The 16,235-nt window shown below is 47.9% G+C and overlaps 1 protein-coding gene across 1 annotated transcript in view; it reads left to right on the top strand.

Annotated features, from left to right (window-relative positions):
- The window catches only part of SH3PXD2B (SH3 and PX domains 2B), an 88,158-nt gene extending 71,960 nt beyond the window's left edge, over window positions 1-16,198 (top strand). The window contains exons 8-14 of the mRNA XM_085298129.1: window positions 2,536-2,670; window positions 4,226-4,330; window positions 6,944-7,061; window positions 8,388-8,614; window positions 9,255-9,304; window positions 9,956-10,081; window positions 11,104-16,198. Coding sequence (XP_085154255.1) covers window positions 2,536-2,670; window positions 4,226-4,330; window positions 6,944-7,061; window positions 8,388-8,614; window positions 9,255-9,304; window positions 9,956-10,081; window positions 11,104-12,627 — 2,285 coding nt within the window. The 3' untranslated portion in view covers window positions 12,628-16,198. The remainder of the gene's footprint in view (window positions 1-2,535; window positions 2,671-4,225; window positions 4,331-6,943; window positions 7,062-8,387; window positions 8,615-9,254; window positions 9,305-9,955; window positions 10,082-11,103) is intronic.
- The last annotated feature ends 37 nt before the right edge of the window (window positions 16,199-16,235 follow it).

A 16,235-nucleotide genomic window follows, 5' to 3' on the forward strand; every position in this document is an offset into this window, starting at 1 on the left:
TGTGGTTGAGGATGATTATGCCAGATGAAGGCACTCCTGAAATTAACTCCTACTTCTTCCTCCAAGCTCGATTTACTACTTATATTGCTGCTTTAAAAGGTATATTGAATGGTCTAGAATTGCATACTAAAACTACAAATAGCTTCAGAGCAATGGACATAATTATAGCTAGGGAGGCAGAAAGGAGTGTACTTCTCTCTTCCTGTCGCTGTCATTCTTCTCTCAGTGGCTGAGCAGATGCTCTGATCACTTTAAAGCACAAACCTTTAATTGGGCTAGTAGAACAGATAGTGCCTAAATTCCTAGCATCCTCCATTCATGTTGGAGGGCTATTTTTAACTGTGTCTAGTGTCCCACCTCTGGATTTTGGTATAGAGAAAGCTTTCATTACTGGTAACAGAACCTCTGCACTTGGCCAACTCACCTGCATCTCTGCAGAGAACTGTTTATAGCAGAATAACATGGACAGTTTGTCTCTTGTTCCTTTAAATAAGACTATCCTGAAAATACATTGTTCATTTAAACCTTTGTTGTGGCCTTTCTTTCTCAGAACTAGTTTGAAATGTGGTGACCTTGGCCACAGGAGCATGTCTCTGCAGGAGAGCAGAGCATCCTAGCACTGCTGAAGAGCTGCTATATCTTGTCCATCTCTGCTAACTCCGTATTTTGCTCATTGCAGGATTGTTCCCTGCAATAGGTTCCCACATAGGAAAGACTTTTTGTCAGGTTGAGACCACTCATGTGGTGGGGCAGCCATTGTGTCCTCTTGCAGCATAACAGCACTTGTCTGTAGGAACTCTTTCTTGATACATAGCCTGAATTTGTCTTTGCTGCATTTTACCCTTAACATGCCCAGACTTGACCTCCATTCCCTATGTCATTTCTTTCTCATACATTTCWGAGATCAGGAGGTAATTGCCCTATGTATCAGCCATGCCATAGCAGCTAAAGGCCTGGGCAGATATGATTTCTGTGTGATCCAAAACTTCAAGATACATGCTTGGAGTACACACACAGATAATTTGACCTACCACCAATGATTAGGCCTGTGATTCTTTTGCATCACTTGTGCTGTAATAATTAACACTGCCATATTTCCAAAGCACTTGGTAAATTTTAATTAATTCTTACCAGTCCTGGGAGAACTGGGTAATAAAGTAATATCTTCCTCTGACAAGTTTTGAAACTGCAAGGCAAAATCTTGGGCCAGAGGCTAAAGCCAAAGTCTGGAGTGAATGAGGAGTAATATTCAGGAATTTCTGGCATCSTTTTGCTCTTCAGAAGCTTTTACAGGCAGATAGGCAAGTGCTGCTTGTGCTCTGAGCTGACCAGATGCTCTGTGGCTGTTTTAGCATAAGGCTGCTCAGTGAGATTGAAGAGTCTAGTCTAAGAGCTGCTCAGCCCTGAGTACACGTGGTGTTTGCTCACATGGGCCTGCAAAGCACTGTGATTCTGCAATGTCCCTTCATATAACATTACGGCAAACCTCTGAGGGTAGTTGTTGTCAATGTGTAGGGACGAACCTAGCTAGAGATGGATTTGACTTGGAGATGCTGTTCCAGTACTAYCATAGTAAGAAATCCCAAGCAAAATGGATAATCTGTGCTCAGAACACTCTTCTAAATGAAAATGTGCTTGAAAAAATAAATCTATATTTCCGTGATGTGCCGTGCCCTTGTCTGTTATGTTCCTGGCAGAGGATGGGTTCTGGCATCCACTCAGTGGCAGGTCCCCKTGGCTTAGCCTGTAGTGCCACCTTGAGCCCTGCTGAGCACTGCACCGGGAGTGCTGCTGTGCTGGTTTCTCACTCGTTCAGGAGCTGCCAGACCCTTTTTGCYTTAGCAATCGTTTTGCCTTATGCTATCCTGTCTGTTTGCCCCTTGTCCCCTCCCTATTTTTTTTTCCTCCGTTGGTTTTTTTGCTGATGTCAATTTGGGAACCTCTGAGAGGAGTAGCAAAAAGAGCTGAGCACAATTAGTGGACCAAACAGTTAGGAGAGCAAAATGTACGGGCAAGTCATGGGAAGGTGGCTGAAATACAGAAGAACAGTGATGAATGGGGCTGCTGCTTTGTCCTGCAAATGCCCATCCACCTGTGTTGCCCAAGCTCTTCAGTCATAAGTGGTGAAGCCTATTGCAGATCATGTGTATTGAGCTGAGGCTTAAGCTGCTCAGTGCGGTTCAGCAGCTCTTTGGCTGGTGTCAATCCACATGAAACTGCCCTGAGCCTCCAGCAGCAGAGACTAGGCAGCTGTTTGAATCTGTGATGGTGGTGGGAATGCTTGGACAGCTCTGTGAGCAGAAGGTGGGTAGCAAGTTTAAAACCTCACCTGGCTGTACTGATCTYACCTGGCTGCTTGTTTGGTCTCTCCCCTCCTCACTCTGCCCAAGTCTCCCGCGCACATATCTCATGCTGGGTCCCGAGGGTGTCCTGGAGCTTCTTGCAGATCAGCAGGTGCTAGGAAGCAGTGGCCTGTGCTCTTGTGAGCTGGTGGTGACCCTGGCACGTGGGTCGGTTCTTGTTCCCCCTGTGCAGGAGCTGATTCAGCGTCAGTCGATCCCTTGGTGCTGGAGCAGTATGTCGTGGTGGCGGACTACCAGAAGCAGGAGAGCTCCGAGATCAGCTTGTGCGTGGGCCAGGTGGTGGATATCATTGAGAAGAACGAATCAGGTACAGAGACTCTGGTTTGACAAAGGGCTTTGAATCTACTCTGTGTCACAGAGCAGGGACAGGAATAGCAGTCCTGTACTGTTGGCATTATGTTAATAAGAACTTAAGTAAATCAGTCTTTGTGCACCTCAATCGGATGTCCTTGGACAGTCATCTTAGGCAGGCCATGGAGGAAGCAGCTTAAACCTGCAGACTTTCTGTGTGAATTGGACAAGATTTAGGGACTAYCTCTAAAGGAAGACTGTGATATCCAGCATGCTGAGCACTAGGCGCCGTCCATCTTTTGGAGTTTCACTTCATGTTACTTCTTGCTGAGAGACTTGGCCAGTGAGTCTGGAGGACATAAGCCATTCCCACAACTGACAGACTTGTTTTATTGACAGAGGGGGATGCTGGCCGTGGCTGCACAGCAGCTCCGTGAAAGCAACTATTGTATGTTTTTAATTCCTGCCTCCTGTGAAGGAGAACACTGTGAAGCACTTGGCTGTGGGGCAGGRGGAGTCAGTTGAGCTACTGGTATGCTTAAAACTTAGGCTCCATCTTAACCAGTGCAAAGGGATCATGTCATGTTATGGGTCCAACTTTTGGAGTTTGTTCAGAAGGGTAATTTATTCACTGAAATTAATAGCAGTTGCTTAATGGATTTAAGGATGAGTCACAAAAATAGATTTTAACATACTGGAAACCCAGTCCCAAGAGGATTAATTGAACTAGCAGCTACATTTGAGAATGAGAAAATAAAAGCAACTCTGAAGTAAATGAAACCTATTAGCAGAGCCAATTCAAAAGATACAGCAAATAATTTATTTACCGTTTATCAGTCCTGAGTTTCACTTGCATACCAGTAGCTGCAGATTCCTCCCTCAATGGTCTAATTGTCTTTATAAATGATTCTCTGTTGAGATTCTGGGAATGTTGCTTAGTATTTAATTTTTTTCCCCTAAAAACACAAATAACTTGTGCATTTAATAACTGAGGAGAGTGCGTTTATTTTGATTGGACGCTCAGGGTGGCCCAGAATTGCTAGTGGCCTCTGTGGAGCTGGCTAGGTTTCCACTGAGAACATTTGTGTTTGAATGTTGCATTTGCTGTCAGCTTTTAAARTCTGTTGTTTCCACAAATGTAAAGAAGGCAAGAGCGCAGCAGGAATCAGTTTTTGATTTGCAGACAGTTTATTCATCTCTGCTAATTAGACGGTGCTCAGTGACCCATACTGAGGGAAAATGAACAATGAAAGAAAAGAAAAGAAAAGAAAAAACGAGGTGGCTGGAGTGTTTCAGTTCTCAAGGTGCCTTGTATTTTTAGTGATGGTTAGGAGGGAACTGTACCTGTAGGTCTCATTCAGCTGCAATTCTCTACTGCTGCTGTCTGTGCTACCTGTTGGATAGTGCTTGGCTCCGTTGCTTTGGGGTCACCCCAAACTCCTTTGTTGGCAGCAAGGAAGGGACAAAACTGAGCAGATTTGTAGAGAGGGGAGCAGTTTTTGGCTGGTAGCATTTGGCTGCTTGAGCAGTGTGAGTGCCCTCAGCTAAGATGCCTACTGTTTTGTTCTCAGGCTGGTGGTTTGTGAGCACATCAGAAGAGCAAGGCTGGGTGCCAGCGACCTGTCTGGAAGCTCAGGATGGCGTCCAGGAGGAATTCTCTATGCAGCCTGATGAAGGTAAGAGGCAGCTGAGAAAATTGCTCCAGGCTCTTTATGCTGAACTGCATTGAGCCTCTTGCAATACAGCTTAGTCTTTTTTAACCTAACAGTTACAGAGCTCTGGGAAGGATAAACCCACAAGTGCTGTGAGGTCAGGTTGTTTAGTAACACGTGCCCATAATGGTCCTGCCTTCSCAGTGCTCTGCTCAAGCGTTGTACCACGAGTAGGGCAGCTGGATACTGACAAGTTTAACTGCTGGCTTTTCTCTGCTCCCCACCAAGGGGCTGAATATGCCACCTCCGAGGAACACCCRGTCCTGCTATCACAATATTTTCTTCAGGTCCCAGGGAGCAGATTTATCTGCACTGGAGGAAGAGGTCCTGGGTAATTCACATGTCTTCTAATCCCAGACAGGAACAAAAAAGCATGCATAGACTTATATCATGACCATAACAAGATTGCAACCTTTGTTTAAAGTAAATCTGAAACACCTCCAGGGAACACATCCTTCCCCTTGACTGCTCAAAGCAGTGCTGAAGCTGACTCTGCACCTGGACCTGGGGAGATGGAGGTGGGAGGGAGGGATGCAGCCTGGGGAGGGCCTCTCACCTGGGCTCCAGCTGAGTACTCTCTCTGTGCCCTGCTGGTGTCAGCCCTGTTGTTTCTCAGATCTGAAATGCTGCTATCTTATATCCTCTTTTGTCCTTCTCCTGCTTTCCCAACACACTCTTCCCAGTCCCATGGAGATACTGGTCTCTGCCCAGGCACATTGGCCGCCGTCGGACTCTTGGGGACTTGTACACCAGTGGATGGGGTCCAGGTGGACTTTATGGAGACTTGTTCAGCTGCCCTTGTTCTGTGCTTGCAGCCTTGTTGTCTGCATGTCTGTTTCCTTTGCATGTGATGGACTCTGCTTGTGTCACTTGGGCCATACATGCTCCTCTGCTTTCCATCAGACCCACTCATATCCATCTCTCTTTCCTCTACTGGCAGCTCCTTCTAACTCTTAGAAGCCTGTCTGTTCTGGGTTTAGAGGCTGGAATTTCTGCTTTCCCCAACACATGCATACAGACTACTTGCAACTGCTGCCTTAGTTCCTGTAAGAATAACTCCTGCTCTGAGCCATGGACCTGGCTATTGGTGTTTCATCTGGTGCCAGGAGGAGAAGGGTCAGCTTGGTTTTGCTTAATGTGAGTGGGGAATCCATTACAATATGAAATACTAGGTCTCTTGAGGGTTATGCTCTTCCAAGAAGATGAAGCCAGGAAAATTGAGATGGGGATATATGAATTCCCAGAGATGTGGAGRTTGGAGTTAGATTTTTCCCAAAATGGCCTTTACCCTAATGTGACACTGCTTATGGATAGGCAGTTTCTTTCTTGGCTTTTTGTCCAGAGAGGGTAGAGGGATGGATGAACCTGTTTGTCTGATACCTTGTTCACAGGGCTATTAGGAAGTTTCCCCTCCCTATTGAAGGGTAAAACATCTTGTCCCTGCTTACCATGGTTCTGACCGATKGACAGGACATAGGACTCTTCAGGCCAGCCACTTAGCTTTGAGCAATCTCCTGTCTCTCTGTTGAATGGAGACAATCATGAGGACTTGCCTTTGTGGAACAGTTGGAGCTCGTGAGAGCAAATCTGTATGTGTGGAGCTACTTTCTGATGTTTATGTGATTTTCTTTACTGTATAGCATACAGTTCTGCTTTAAAGATTCMAAAAAATAAATTCAAACTTAAATGGGTGCATGGAAGGACTTTGATGAAGAGCAGGTGGAGGGAGAGCCTCTTACGTGCAAGAAGAGAAGGAGGCTTGCTGTAGATAGCCCAGGCTGAGGAGGGTCATGGTTTCTTTCCCCCAAAAAACTGGGACTAAAAAGAAGGAAGATAAGAACCATATRTGTTAAATGACAAAGGGTCAGGAAGCCATTTAGGATGAGGTTTCTAGCGCTCAGAGTAGCACATTTTCTGGAACAGTGACTATATAGGAGAATGAAGGCAAAAAACAACTGGCAGTTAAAGCTTGAATGAGGTGTGAACAGGGTAAGGAAAGCTGGTGGTGGTCAAAGTGGATGCAGATCAGGGGCTGCTTCCCATTCTGAGTCCTTGTGAACTGCAAAGAGCGTAAATCCTGGTGCGAGAGTTTGGGCCGCAGGCTGGACGTATGTGGGAGGTGGAAGAGATGAGAGGAGAAAAAGTGGGTACCCATGTGCAATCCTCAAGCTGGCTGTGGCGGGGGAAGCCTCAAAAGAGAAGCTTTTGAAAGGAGCCCTGATTTGTTTGTGCAGTACGAGGCTGTAGGAGTGGATTCAAGGCTACGAATGACTGCATACATTTGGGGGCTTTAGACACGAGAGCAGACACAGCCCTAAGAGAGAGGAAGGAACTGCTTTGGGCAGTTTTTCTTTGGGCCAGACTAGTTTACCAAAGCTTACATTTCACAACGCAACTGGGTTTGTTTCTGAAAAACATTTCACTGGCATTTCTCTTCAAATGGTCGTGTATCTCTGTGTGTTTGCACCTGTATCACAACAACAATTATTGTCTATATAAAGCACTTAACAGTTGTTTGACTGAATCCAGGTTTCCATAAAACAATATGTCCATGAAACTGCACTGTCTTTCCAACAGAGGAGAAGTACACGGTTATTTACCCCTACATTGCAAGAGACCAGGATGAAATAAACCTGGATAAAGGGGCTGTGGTGGTGGTGATCCAGAAGAACCTGGAAGGCTGGTGGAAAATCAGGTATCATCCCTACCCTTTGCTCTTTCAGGGACTGCAGTGGGGGCTATACAAAGCAGTGACCCAGTGTGGAGGGGAGATATGATCTAAACCAAAGTCTAGGATATAGGGGAGGGCGGAGACCAGAATTCAGTTCTCTCCATCGCTGCATGCTAAAGCTAGCTCAAGTTCAGGGCTTCAGCCAATCTTAGATGTGTTAAAACATCTTTAAACCCTCCTTCATTCCTGCACTGGGGAGATATCACTGTGCCACAGCATCACAGGCCCTAGAAGTGTAAAGGGAATCAATGTGGGAACATTAATGTTACGTCAWGTGTTGCAGTTGGGTAATCTAGTGAGTGTCCCTGAGGCAGGCTGGATCTGCTGGCTCTGCTATAGGAAGCTTCTGTGGAGAAGGGCCGTGTCCAGGCCAGGTTTGCTGTATGCAGTGTGTGCTGAGCCAAAGATGCCTGATCATCCCAAGCTGATGCTTGTTTTCGCCTGGAAGCTCGTTTTCTCTCGTCTGCGGTCTAGCAAATGGACTGAGCTGAGCAGGGTGGAAGGATGTGCCACAATTTTCTTAACCTTATGCTGAACCTGAGGTATTGGCAGCAGCAAGGCCCCAGAAAAGTCCATTGACTTTCCAAACTGAGGAGAGCTGCCATGAGAGCTCTAAAGGCAATTACAAGCTCAGCAGCTGGTGCCATCTGAGTGTAATGGCTCCAGCCCGGCCAGCAGGGAGAGTTTTCCTGATGCTGGCGTGAGACCTTCCAGCATGGCAGGCAGACTCCATGGATGTGGTTTTTCCATCACGTCTCAGAGTTGGTTATTCTCCTAAACTCGATGCAGATTTTAGAGCAGGGAAAGGATCCAGGCTGACAGGCCGTGCAGATTGAATGCTTGTGTTCTATCCAAAAAGCAGGTACGTAAGGCCTAGCAGCAACCCTCTAGATTTCCCCTCCGCTTACTCTGCCAGTGTGTTTCATTCCTGAACTTGTGCCATTGCTGAGGTGAAAAGGAAACCAGGCCTCATGGCTTTCCCGGCCCCAGGCCTGCTGGCTGTGGCTGGCTTGCATGGGAGCATGAGTCATTGCTGGAGCTTTCCAGATGCCCACATGACAGAAACGGGGCCTGAGTCTGAGCAAACTCATTTCACCCAGGTCATGTGGTGATCTGGCCTTTTGGTCAATGCTTGTCCTGARCTCTGGCCCCGGCAAGGTCCCCCCACCCCACAGCACAGTGGATCATCCCTCTGGAAGGGGCTAGTGACCTCTGAGTCCTGAGGCAAGGGTGGACGGATGGCAGTGCTGAGGGTGCAGCACAGTGATGCCCCTGTTATTACTGTCGCAGGTACCAGGGCCAAGAAGGCTGGGCCCCGGCCTCCTATCTCAAAAAGGGGAACGGAGAACTGTTTTCACAGAAGCTGGGGTCAGGCTCCTCCACTCATTCATGTGCCTTGGATCTGGATGGCATCTCCCGGCAGCAGAACGCAGCAAGCCGAGAGAAGGACGGGCTTGCCAGYCAGAGAGATGGGAGATTTGACAACCGTCCCCTGCCTAATGCTGACATTCGACGCAGTAAGTGGCCGGTCAGGAAGACATTGTTGGTGGCTGGAGTTTCAGTGCAGGCCGCCTTACGAGCTTCTGGGCAATGTAATCAGGTGTGAGGGAGCCAAAAGCCCTGTGGGCACTATGAGCTTTGCAGCAAGGTCTGGAAGTGGCGTTGCCTAGGCAAGCAGGGCAAGTGAGCAGTGCTGCCCAGGGATCTGCTGGGCTCACTAGGTGTAATGGACACTGCCCCCCTCCAGGGCGGCAAATTTGACTCCAGATGCTCTTCTCTCAGGAACTGAGGCATTTTAACCTGACAACTAGAGTCAGGGCTTCTGGTCAGGCCTGCAGKGAAAAGGCAAATTCACCTGGTCACCGCAGCCTCACATCCCAGTGGCATCTGCTGGTTCAAAACTACCTCCTGTTCCAGTGAGATGGCCTGTGTGACCCATGTTGTAGATACCAAGCAGACAGGGCCCTCAAATGGCTGACTTYCCAGGCTTTCCCCATGCCATTCTGGGAAGTGGAAGGGTAGGAGGCAGTTTTTAGAGCATGGACATGGACATGGAGACATGGAGACTGCCATACTTTGCTCTTCCACGTGTCTTTGGGGAATGTGCATGGGACCCACAGCCAGACCTCAACAGCATCTGAAATTCTTCCTCCACAGAGTCACCAAAGATGAGGCAGAGACCCCCTCCTCGTAGAGATCTCACCATAGTAAGTATGCCCCAAGCCCTCCTGGAGGCCTGGAGACCCAGAGAAGKGTGGTATTGTGTGTGATTGCCCCATTCTTGATCTTCTCAAAGCATCTGCTTACAGTCATTGTTGGAGACAGAAGACTGAGCTAGAGATACCTCTGGTCTCAGCTAGTGTTGTTGTTCTTATATTCCATTTGCCAGCAGAAGTAGAACAGCAATGGCAGGGGGGAGATGGAGAGAAGCATTGAAAAGGAGCTCTGGTCTCTGATTATTCTCAGCTTGGGCTCTACACCTGTACCATAGTCTCTGCATTTKTTCGGGGTTAGAGCAGGCATATGACTTTCCTGCCATCACAAGACTCCTCTGTTTGCAAAGGTGAACCTTTGRTCAGTTTGTCCTGCAAGGCTAACTTGCCAGTGCAAAGTTGCAAGCCAGCTCCCTCTTTCTGGAGGGAGTAACTTTGCTGTTAGTGATACATCTGACAATCTGGACAATTTCCTTTTCAGCCTGGAAGTGATTTGGCGATTTGTACTGTTAGAATACTGCATGGGCTAAGCTGACCACCCAGGCCTGTGCTAGCGTGCTTCTCTGCAGGCTTTTAGACTGTGTGAACATTGTGTTGCACCTTCCATAGAAACAAGTTGATGGGTTTTGGTTTTCATTGTCATAGCCACGTGGTTTGAACCTGCCTAAACCTCCTGTCCCTCCTCAAGTGGAAGAGGAGTATTATACCATAGCTGACTTCCAGACCACCATCCCAGATGGCATCAGCTTCCAGGCAGGAATGAAAGTAGAGGTAAGAATATCATCTTCTCTTCTTACATCTCCTTTGCAGGAGAGCAGCACTCCTGACCCCCTTGGCCCTGGGATCCTGTTTCAGGCAGGGAGGAACCCCCATTGTAATCTGGATGGTAACTGAGCTCAGTGGTGGATGTTRTTGCATCTGTAGACTGTCAGCATCATGCGGCTCACCTAGAGCAGAAGAAAAACYCTATGAGCTCATGAGGCATTGGAGTCCTTGCTGCTCCTGGCAACTTCTTGTCCTCCAAGTGTGACTGAGCTAATGGAAATTAAAATCATATTACAAATGGAGGTAAAGRGTTTCTTATTCAGGCCTGTTCTAAACTTAAAAGCCCTCACAGAATTGCTTAACTAGCATACAGTYTTGCTGACAGAATCCAAATTGTAGATCTAATTGTGCTTTTCCACATGTAAGTTATGTCTCTCTARGAAAGCTTTTCCTTTATTGCTGCCCAGTCACCCCTTCTCAGTGGAAAGCAGATCCTAGTCCCATTTCTGGAGCGTACAGAGACCAGAAGTTTGCTCATCTGAGTGGGAATGCTGCTGGTTGACTGCTGCAACAGTGCCGCGCAGTGGCCACTGCAAGTACTTGAGAGAGCTGTGTCTTGAGAGAGCCTGTCCTGTCTTTCGGTGCTGGATTGTGACAGCTCAGCAGAGCTCTCCTAAGCATTCATGTCTGACATGATTATGTCGTTCCTTCAGTGAGCTGCCCCCCAGTCTGCCCCAGTGCCAGCTCCTGGCACCTGGATCATCTCTCCTAGARGAGGTCATCAGCAGGATTCCCTCTCCTTAGGATGCCAGTTGTGTGCTTTGCGGGCTGAGTCAGTAGTAACAGCTATATGAAAAGCATTCATACTGACTTTCCCTGTGATTACATGGAATTTGGATACCAGGTTGGGGGAGGCCTAAGCATGAAGGCCTTGTGTCATACTGATCTTATTTCAGAGATACTGAGCATCCCCTGCTGTGCAGAGAGGGCTGATACATGCATGTCTAAGGTTTCCTTTCCTTGTGCAGGTTATTGAGAAGAACTTGAGTGGCTGGTGGTACATTCAGATTGAGGAAAAGGAAGGCTGGGCTCCTGCTACTTTTATTGATAAATACAAGAAAACTAGCAATGCATCCAGGCCAAACTTCCTGGCTCCATTACCCAATGAAATGGCCCAGCTCCGGGTTGCCGATGCCGCAGTGGAAAATAGTGCCAATGAAGAAGCCACTGGACCGTGCAGGCCACTGCCAGAGGCTCCTCCAAATGGTATGGACTGTGGTATGAAGTGGGCCAAAGACTGGAAAGGGAAAGAGGCTGCTGAGAGTGCAGATATAGCCTTCACCTCTGGGTATGAGGAGATCTCAGACCGTGATGTGGAGGAGAAGCCCAGCCTGCCACCCAGGAAGGAATCAATCATTAAATCAGAAGGCGAGTTAATGGAAAGGCAGAGGCCTCCTCCCAAGCCTCCAGGCATGATTTTGCCCATGATCCCACCGAAGCAGGCAGCAGCCCCAAAGGACAACAAAAAGCCAGAGCTGAAAACGGAGAAAGGCAAACTGTTCCAACTGAAAAACGAAATGGGACTGGAATGTGGACACAAGGTGTCGGCCAAGGAAGTAAAGAAGCCAAATCTCCGACCTATTGTCAAGCCAACCAAGCCAAAAACTGAGCCCTTGGAGGACAAGCCTGAGCCACTTACCCAGAATCCTTTCTTGAAATCAAGACCTCAGATCAGGCCAAAACCTGCTGCTGCTCCCCGGGCTGACCCACCTCCAGCTGATGATAAACTGGACATTTGTAGCCTGCGAAGCAAGCTTAGACCCGCAAAGTGCCAAGAGAAACCCTCTGAGCAGGATACCGCTGCCAGTGAAAACTCCTTCAGTAATACCACRGTCCCCTCGGAGACTTCTGGAAGGTTTCAGGAGCGACCAAGTGTGGAGAGCAAGCCTTTGCCTAAACTGGACAGCCAAATCTCAAAAGAAGCACTGCCCAAATGTCCTCTGGGCCCAGCAAAGATAGCTCACCCTGAGCCAAAGAGTGACTACCCAACTCCTAGGGAGCCCCCGCCTCAGCGGCCTGTTGTACCACCTCGTAGACCACCACCCCCCAAAAAAACAGCATGTCCTGCCTCTGGCCCCATGTCAGAGGTGAAAACCCCAGCACGGGAAGCGCCTGAAATCAGATCTTCCGCTGTACCTGGCAGGCCCATGCTGGTTCCACCGAAAGCGAAACCGTTCCTGTCTGCTTCAAGCCAAGATGAAACCAAAGTGAAAAGCAGCTTAGTCCCAAAGGTAATATCCAAACCAGTGGAGAGAGGGGAAGCCAAGGAGAAGACCTCTGTCCCCTTCTCCAATCTGGACATCTCCAAGGAAGCTCTCTACGTGGCAGTGGCAGATTTTGAAGGTGATGAGGAGACCAACAGCTTTAAAGAAGGGACTTTATTTGAAGTTCGTGAGAAGAACAGCAGTGGCTGGTGGTTTTGCAAGGTCCTGACTGGTGGGCCTTGTTGGGAGGGCTGGATCCCTTCCAATTATCTAAGAAAGAAGCCATAGTCTGTCCTCTGTTTACATGGTTGCAGGTTCCTTGTTCTCTCACCTGAGTATTTAAATAGCTTATTAATTTATAGCTTGCCATAAGACTGGCTTTAAAAACAAAAAAAAAAAAAAAGAAAGAGAGCTACCTTACATTCCAATTTGTCCCCTTCTGAGGTAGCATGCAAGAAGCAGGCTCAACACATGCAGCTAGGCCTCTGGTCTGTCTGCCCTCACCCTCCCTCCTCCCCACATCCCTGGAAATACTTCTCTCCTTTGGCCGTGTACAACAGCCCAGCCATGTAGTGCTGTTCTGAACAAGCTTCATGGCATACAGTGGCTAAGATGGTTCTCCCTGCTGGGGAGGACATTAATATCTTGATAGGCATTTTTGCCACCTGTACAGGGAATTCAAAGGAATTATAGCAGGAGCCAGGTCGAGGAAATGAAGCTTGGCCTGATACCAGTGAAGGAAGTCTGTATTCACAAAATGATTTGCTTCTCCCTGAGACTCAGGGTCATGGTTAAATGTTATACATCATATTGCTTAGTTCAGGTGTGTAGCAGAGTCACAGGAAACAAGAAAATAAGGAGAAATGATTGTTCAGAGCCAGGTCCCTATAGCTCTGTGTGCACGTACAAGCACATATGCACGTTGGAGGTCAGCAGTTATGCTCTAGTTAAGGTCTGTGCCTTGCTTCCCCACTGCGCATGCCATAAGAAAGGTCCTTCTCTGTTCTGTAATGACAAGTGTTAATTTAAACATCTTCCTCTTGGGAAAAACACACACGCACACACACACACACACACACACACACACGCGCGTGCGCGCACACACACACACACACACACTACAGGTCCTCTCTGTGCTCATCCAGGGCTCTATGCAGACTTATACCTTGTAGTGTTACAACCAAATGAGGTATTTTGCTTCAGTAGCTGAAGAATACTATGCAATGCGCAGAGGACTGGAGTGACCCTATAAGCCCTGGAAAGATGATGCTTTGCTTTCCTTCCAATGCAGACTGTACTGCCTGTTGGACTAACCGGGGACGGACTGTTCCCGTGACCCACCGAGCTTCCCAGGGCTGGCAGGCAGCAGCCAGAGGTGGGTCCTTTAGTAGGTGCTGATATTATGAAGTGCAATCCAGAACGTGGGAGTTCAGCTCCTCATGACAGCCAGTTGTGAGGTGTGTCTGGTGCTCAGGTGTTCTCTGTCTCTCTGGTTAAATTCACTTTCTAATGCTTTCTTATTTTACTTTTCTTCATTCTGCTGAGGGGAAGGGAATAGCGTGGAAGAATACAAACTTCTAGTTGACTCCATCTTCCTGACCGTGCTGGTTTGTTAAATTTTCTGAGATGCCTTGTTTGTCTCCCCATCTGTCTGTCTTCCTGTACTCTAAATACTTTCATTACATCCTGTGTGTTAGTCTGCTTGGGGGCTTCAAGTCAAACTGCACCTGTTTTTTTTTTTTCCATGAAACTCCTACCTGCCAAGCATAATCTTGCAACATTTATCCAGGCTTGCAGCATTTATCCCAGCAGGAAGACAAATGTAGTGTGCCCAGCTGTCATTCCCTTGTGCTCCATCTTTCTGTCTGCTCTTGGCTACTTGCAGATTCAGAACAACATTTCTCTATCTGAAGAGCTTTAAACCCAGCACTTCTGTGGGTTTATTGTTGACCAAGTCCATCTGCCCTGTCTGTTCTAATTGCAGCTGTAAGTGCTGTTTTGCTGCTGAAAACAGTTACAGTTTTCCCTCTAATTTGAGGYTGGCAGAATGGAAGACACTGCGTGCTGTAGGAGTATTGTCCACTTCCCTGAACATTTGCTTCCATCTTACTTTTTCTTTCGTGAAAACGTGGTTAAAGATATCTCTGTCTATGTACAGAGTGAAAATGGTCATTTTGAGAAGGTGATGGGGGCAGTTTGTCCCAGCCCCGGTTTTGACCAAACGGAGAAGCCATCCTAGTTCATTTTAGTATCCAGAAGCCCCACGGTTCATTTTTAGCCATGGGAATTCATGCACCCAGGTCTCTGGCTGATTCTTCTGCCTCCTACCTACAGTTTTCTCTGATCGCACGTTAGGGCTGACTCACCTGATCTGGCAATAAGCAATGTATTTGCAACAAGATCCAATAACAAAGTTACCTATGTGGCACTTAGAGGTGTTGATGTGCTCCCAGGAGAGTTGCACAGTGGGTTCAGAGAACAATACTGCCTTGTCTCTTTGCATCTCTTGCTCCATTAAAKCTCTTTTGCTGTGGAAATGAAGGCAACCCTTAGGATGGGTTAAGACAGAGTTGGCCAGCAGTCAAATTCAGCTCCCGCTTTTACTGAGAAAGAGCCATGTCCCTCACCCCTCGTCTGCACCAGCTGCTGTTGGTTGTTCCAAACAGCAAGTTGAAGGGGCTATATGCCCTTTTCCTGGGACAGTGCTTCCTTGCTCTCTCTTCGCCAAACAGTCTTTTTGGTCTCAGAGGTGTCTGTCTCATTTCTGCATCTCAGACCTCATTGATCACAATTTTCCTCACATGGGACAATGCTATTTCTGTTTTTCCATACTAAATGAGGACTATTTCTGTTTTCTTCCCAGACTGAACACTAGAACTGGTAGTGCTTCATATTGCTGACACAAGTACTGTATTTGGCTCATTGAAAGCGTGACAGGATTGGTTCCTTGTTCGTCTAAGAACGTAGGCTCAGTTCCCAGCACGTACTGTATGTGTGGGGTCATCCTTCACAGGATCACAGGCACCAGATGCCTTCCCTGTCCTACTGCTCCTCAGACTGGGGGGTTGCCCCATGCTGTCTTTGAGGTGGGAACGGACCTTGGTCTGGAACAGTGCATCCCAGTAAGGAAGATGCTGAGAACCGTTGTGCTAATAGAATTGTTTCCTTCAGCTGTCCAACACTTCTCCCTTTTGCTTGGTAGCTACATAGGCCCTCTGACACTGAGCAGTGAGGGCTTGCAGCAGGCTCTCATGCCCTGTGGCAGGAGGTACCTCCTCTCTGTACCTTGCACGTAAAATGAGGCTAAGTTCACTGACTACCTCATCAGGAGGAGGAAGGTGGCCTGGGAGGCTCGGTTTGCTGGTGTTTGCCATGCGCTTTGAGATCTGCAAGGCTCCAGAGGGAAGGGCCACGTGTTCTCCTACATGTATTGCCCTCCCTCCCCTCCCACAATCACCAAAGCACTTGCCCACCACCAGCAAARCCCTTCCCAGGCAGCCCCGAAGCCAGGACTCGCTGTGTGGGGGACAGCACCACGCCTTGTGGCACAAGAGCCGTATGCTGGGGGGGTGGTCCCTTGGCATGGTGCATCCCAGGCAGGCTGGAGGCCTCTCACTGCACCTCGCTCCTTCTTGCAAACTCTAGAAGCCTGTTTGTTTGTCTCTGTCGCTCTATATTATGTAAGCGCGTATAAGTCTACATTACCGTGGGCGGGTGGGGGTGTCAAYGGAAGATAGATGTAGCTGTGTAAATGCCATATCTATGCTTTAACCATTAGAGGATTGATTTTTTTTTATTTGGTGTTTTTTTTTAATAAACAAAAAGAAAATGCTTGACTGGTTTCAAGCACAATTGTGAACCTGTGTCGGCCTGGCGTATGTCCGTATTGCTTCATG

This window comes from Rhea americana, unplaced genomic scaffold, assembly GCF_003343005.1.
Source record: "Rhea americana isolate MKP2758 unplaced genomic scaffold, rheAme1 scaffold_135, whole genome shotgun sequence".
NCBI lineage: Eukaryota > Metazoa > Chordata > Aves > Rheiformes > Rheidae > Rhea > Rhea americana.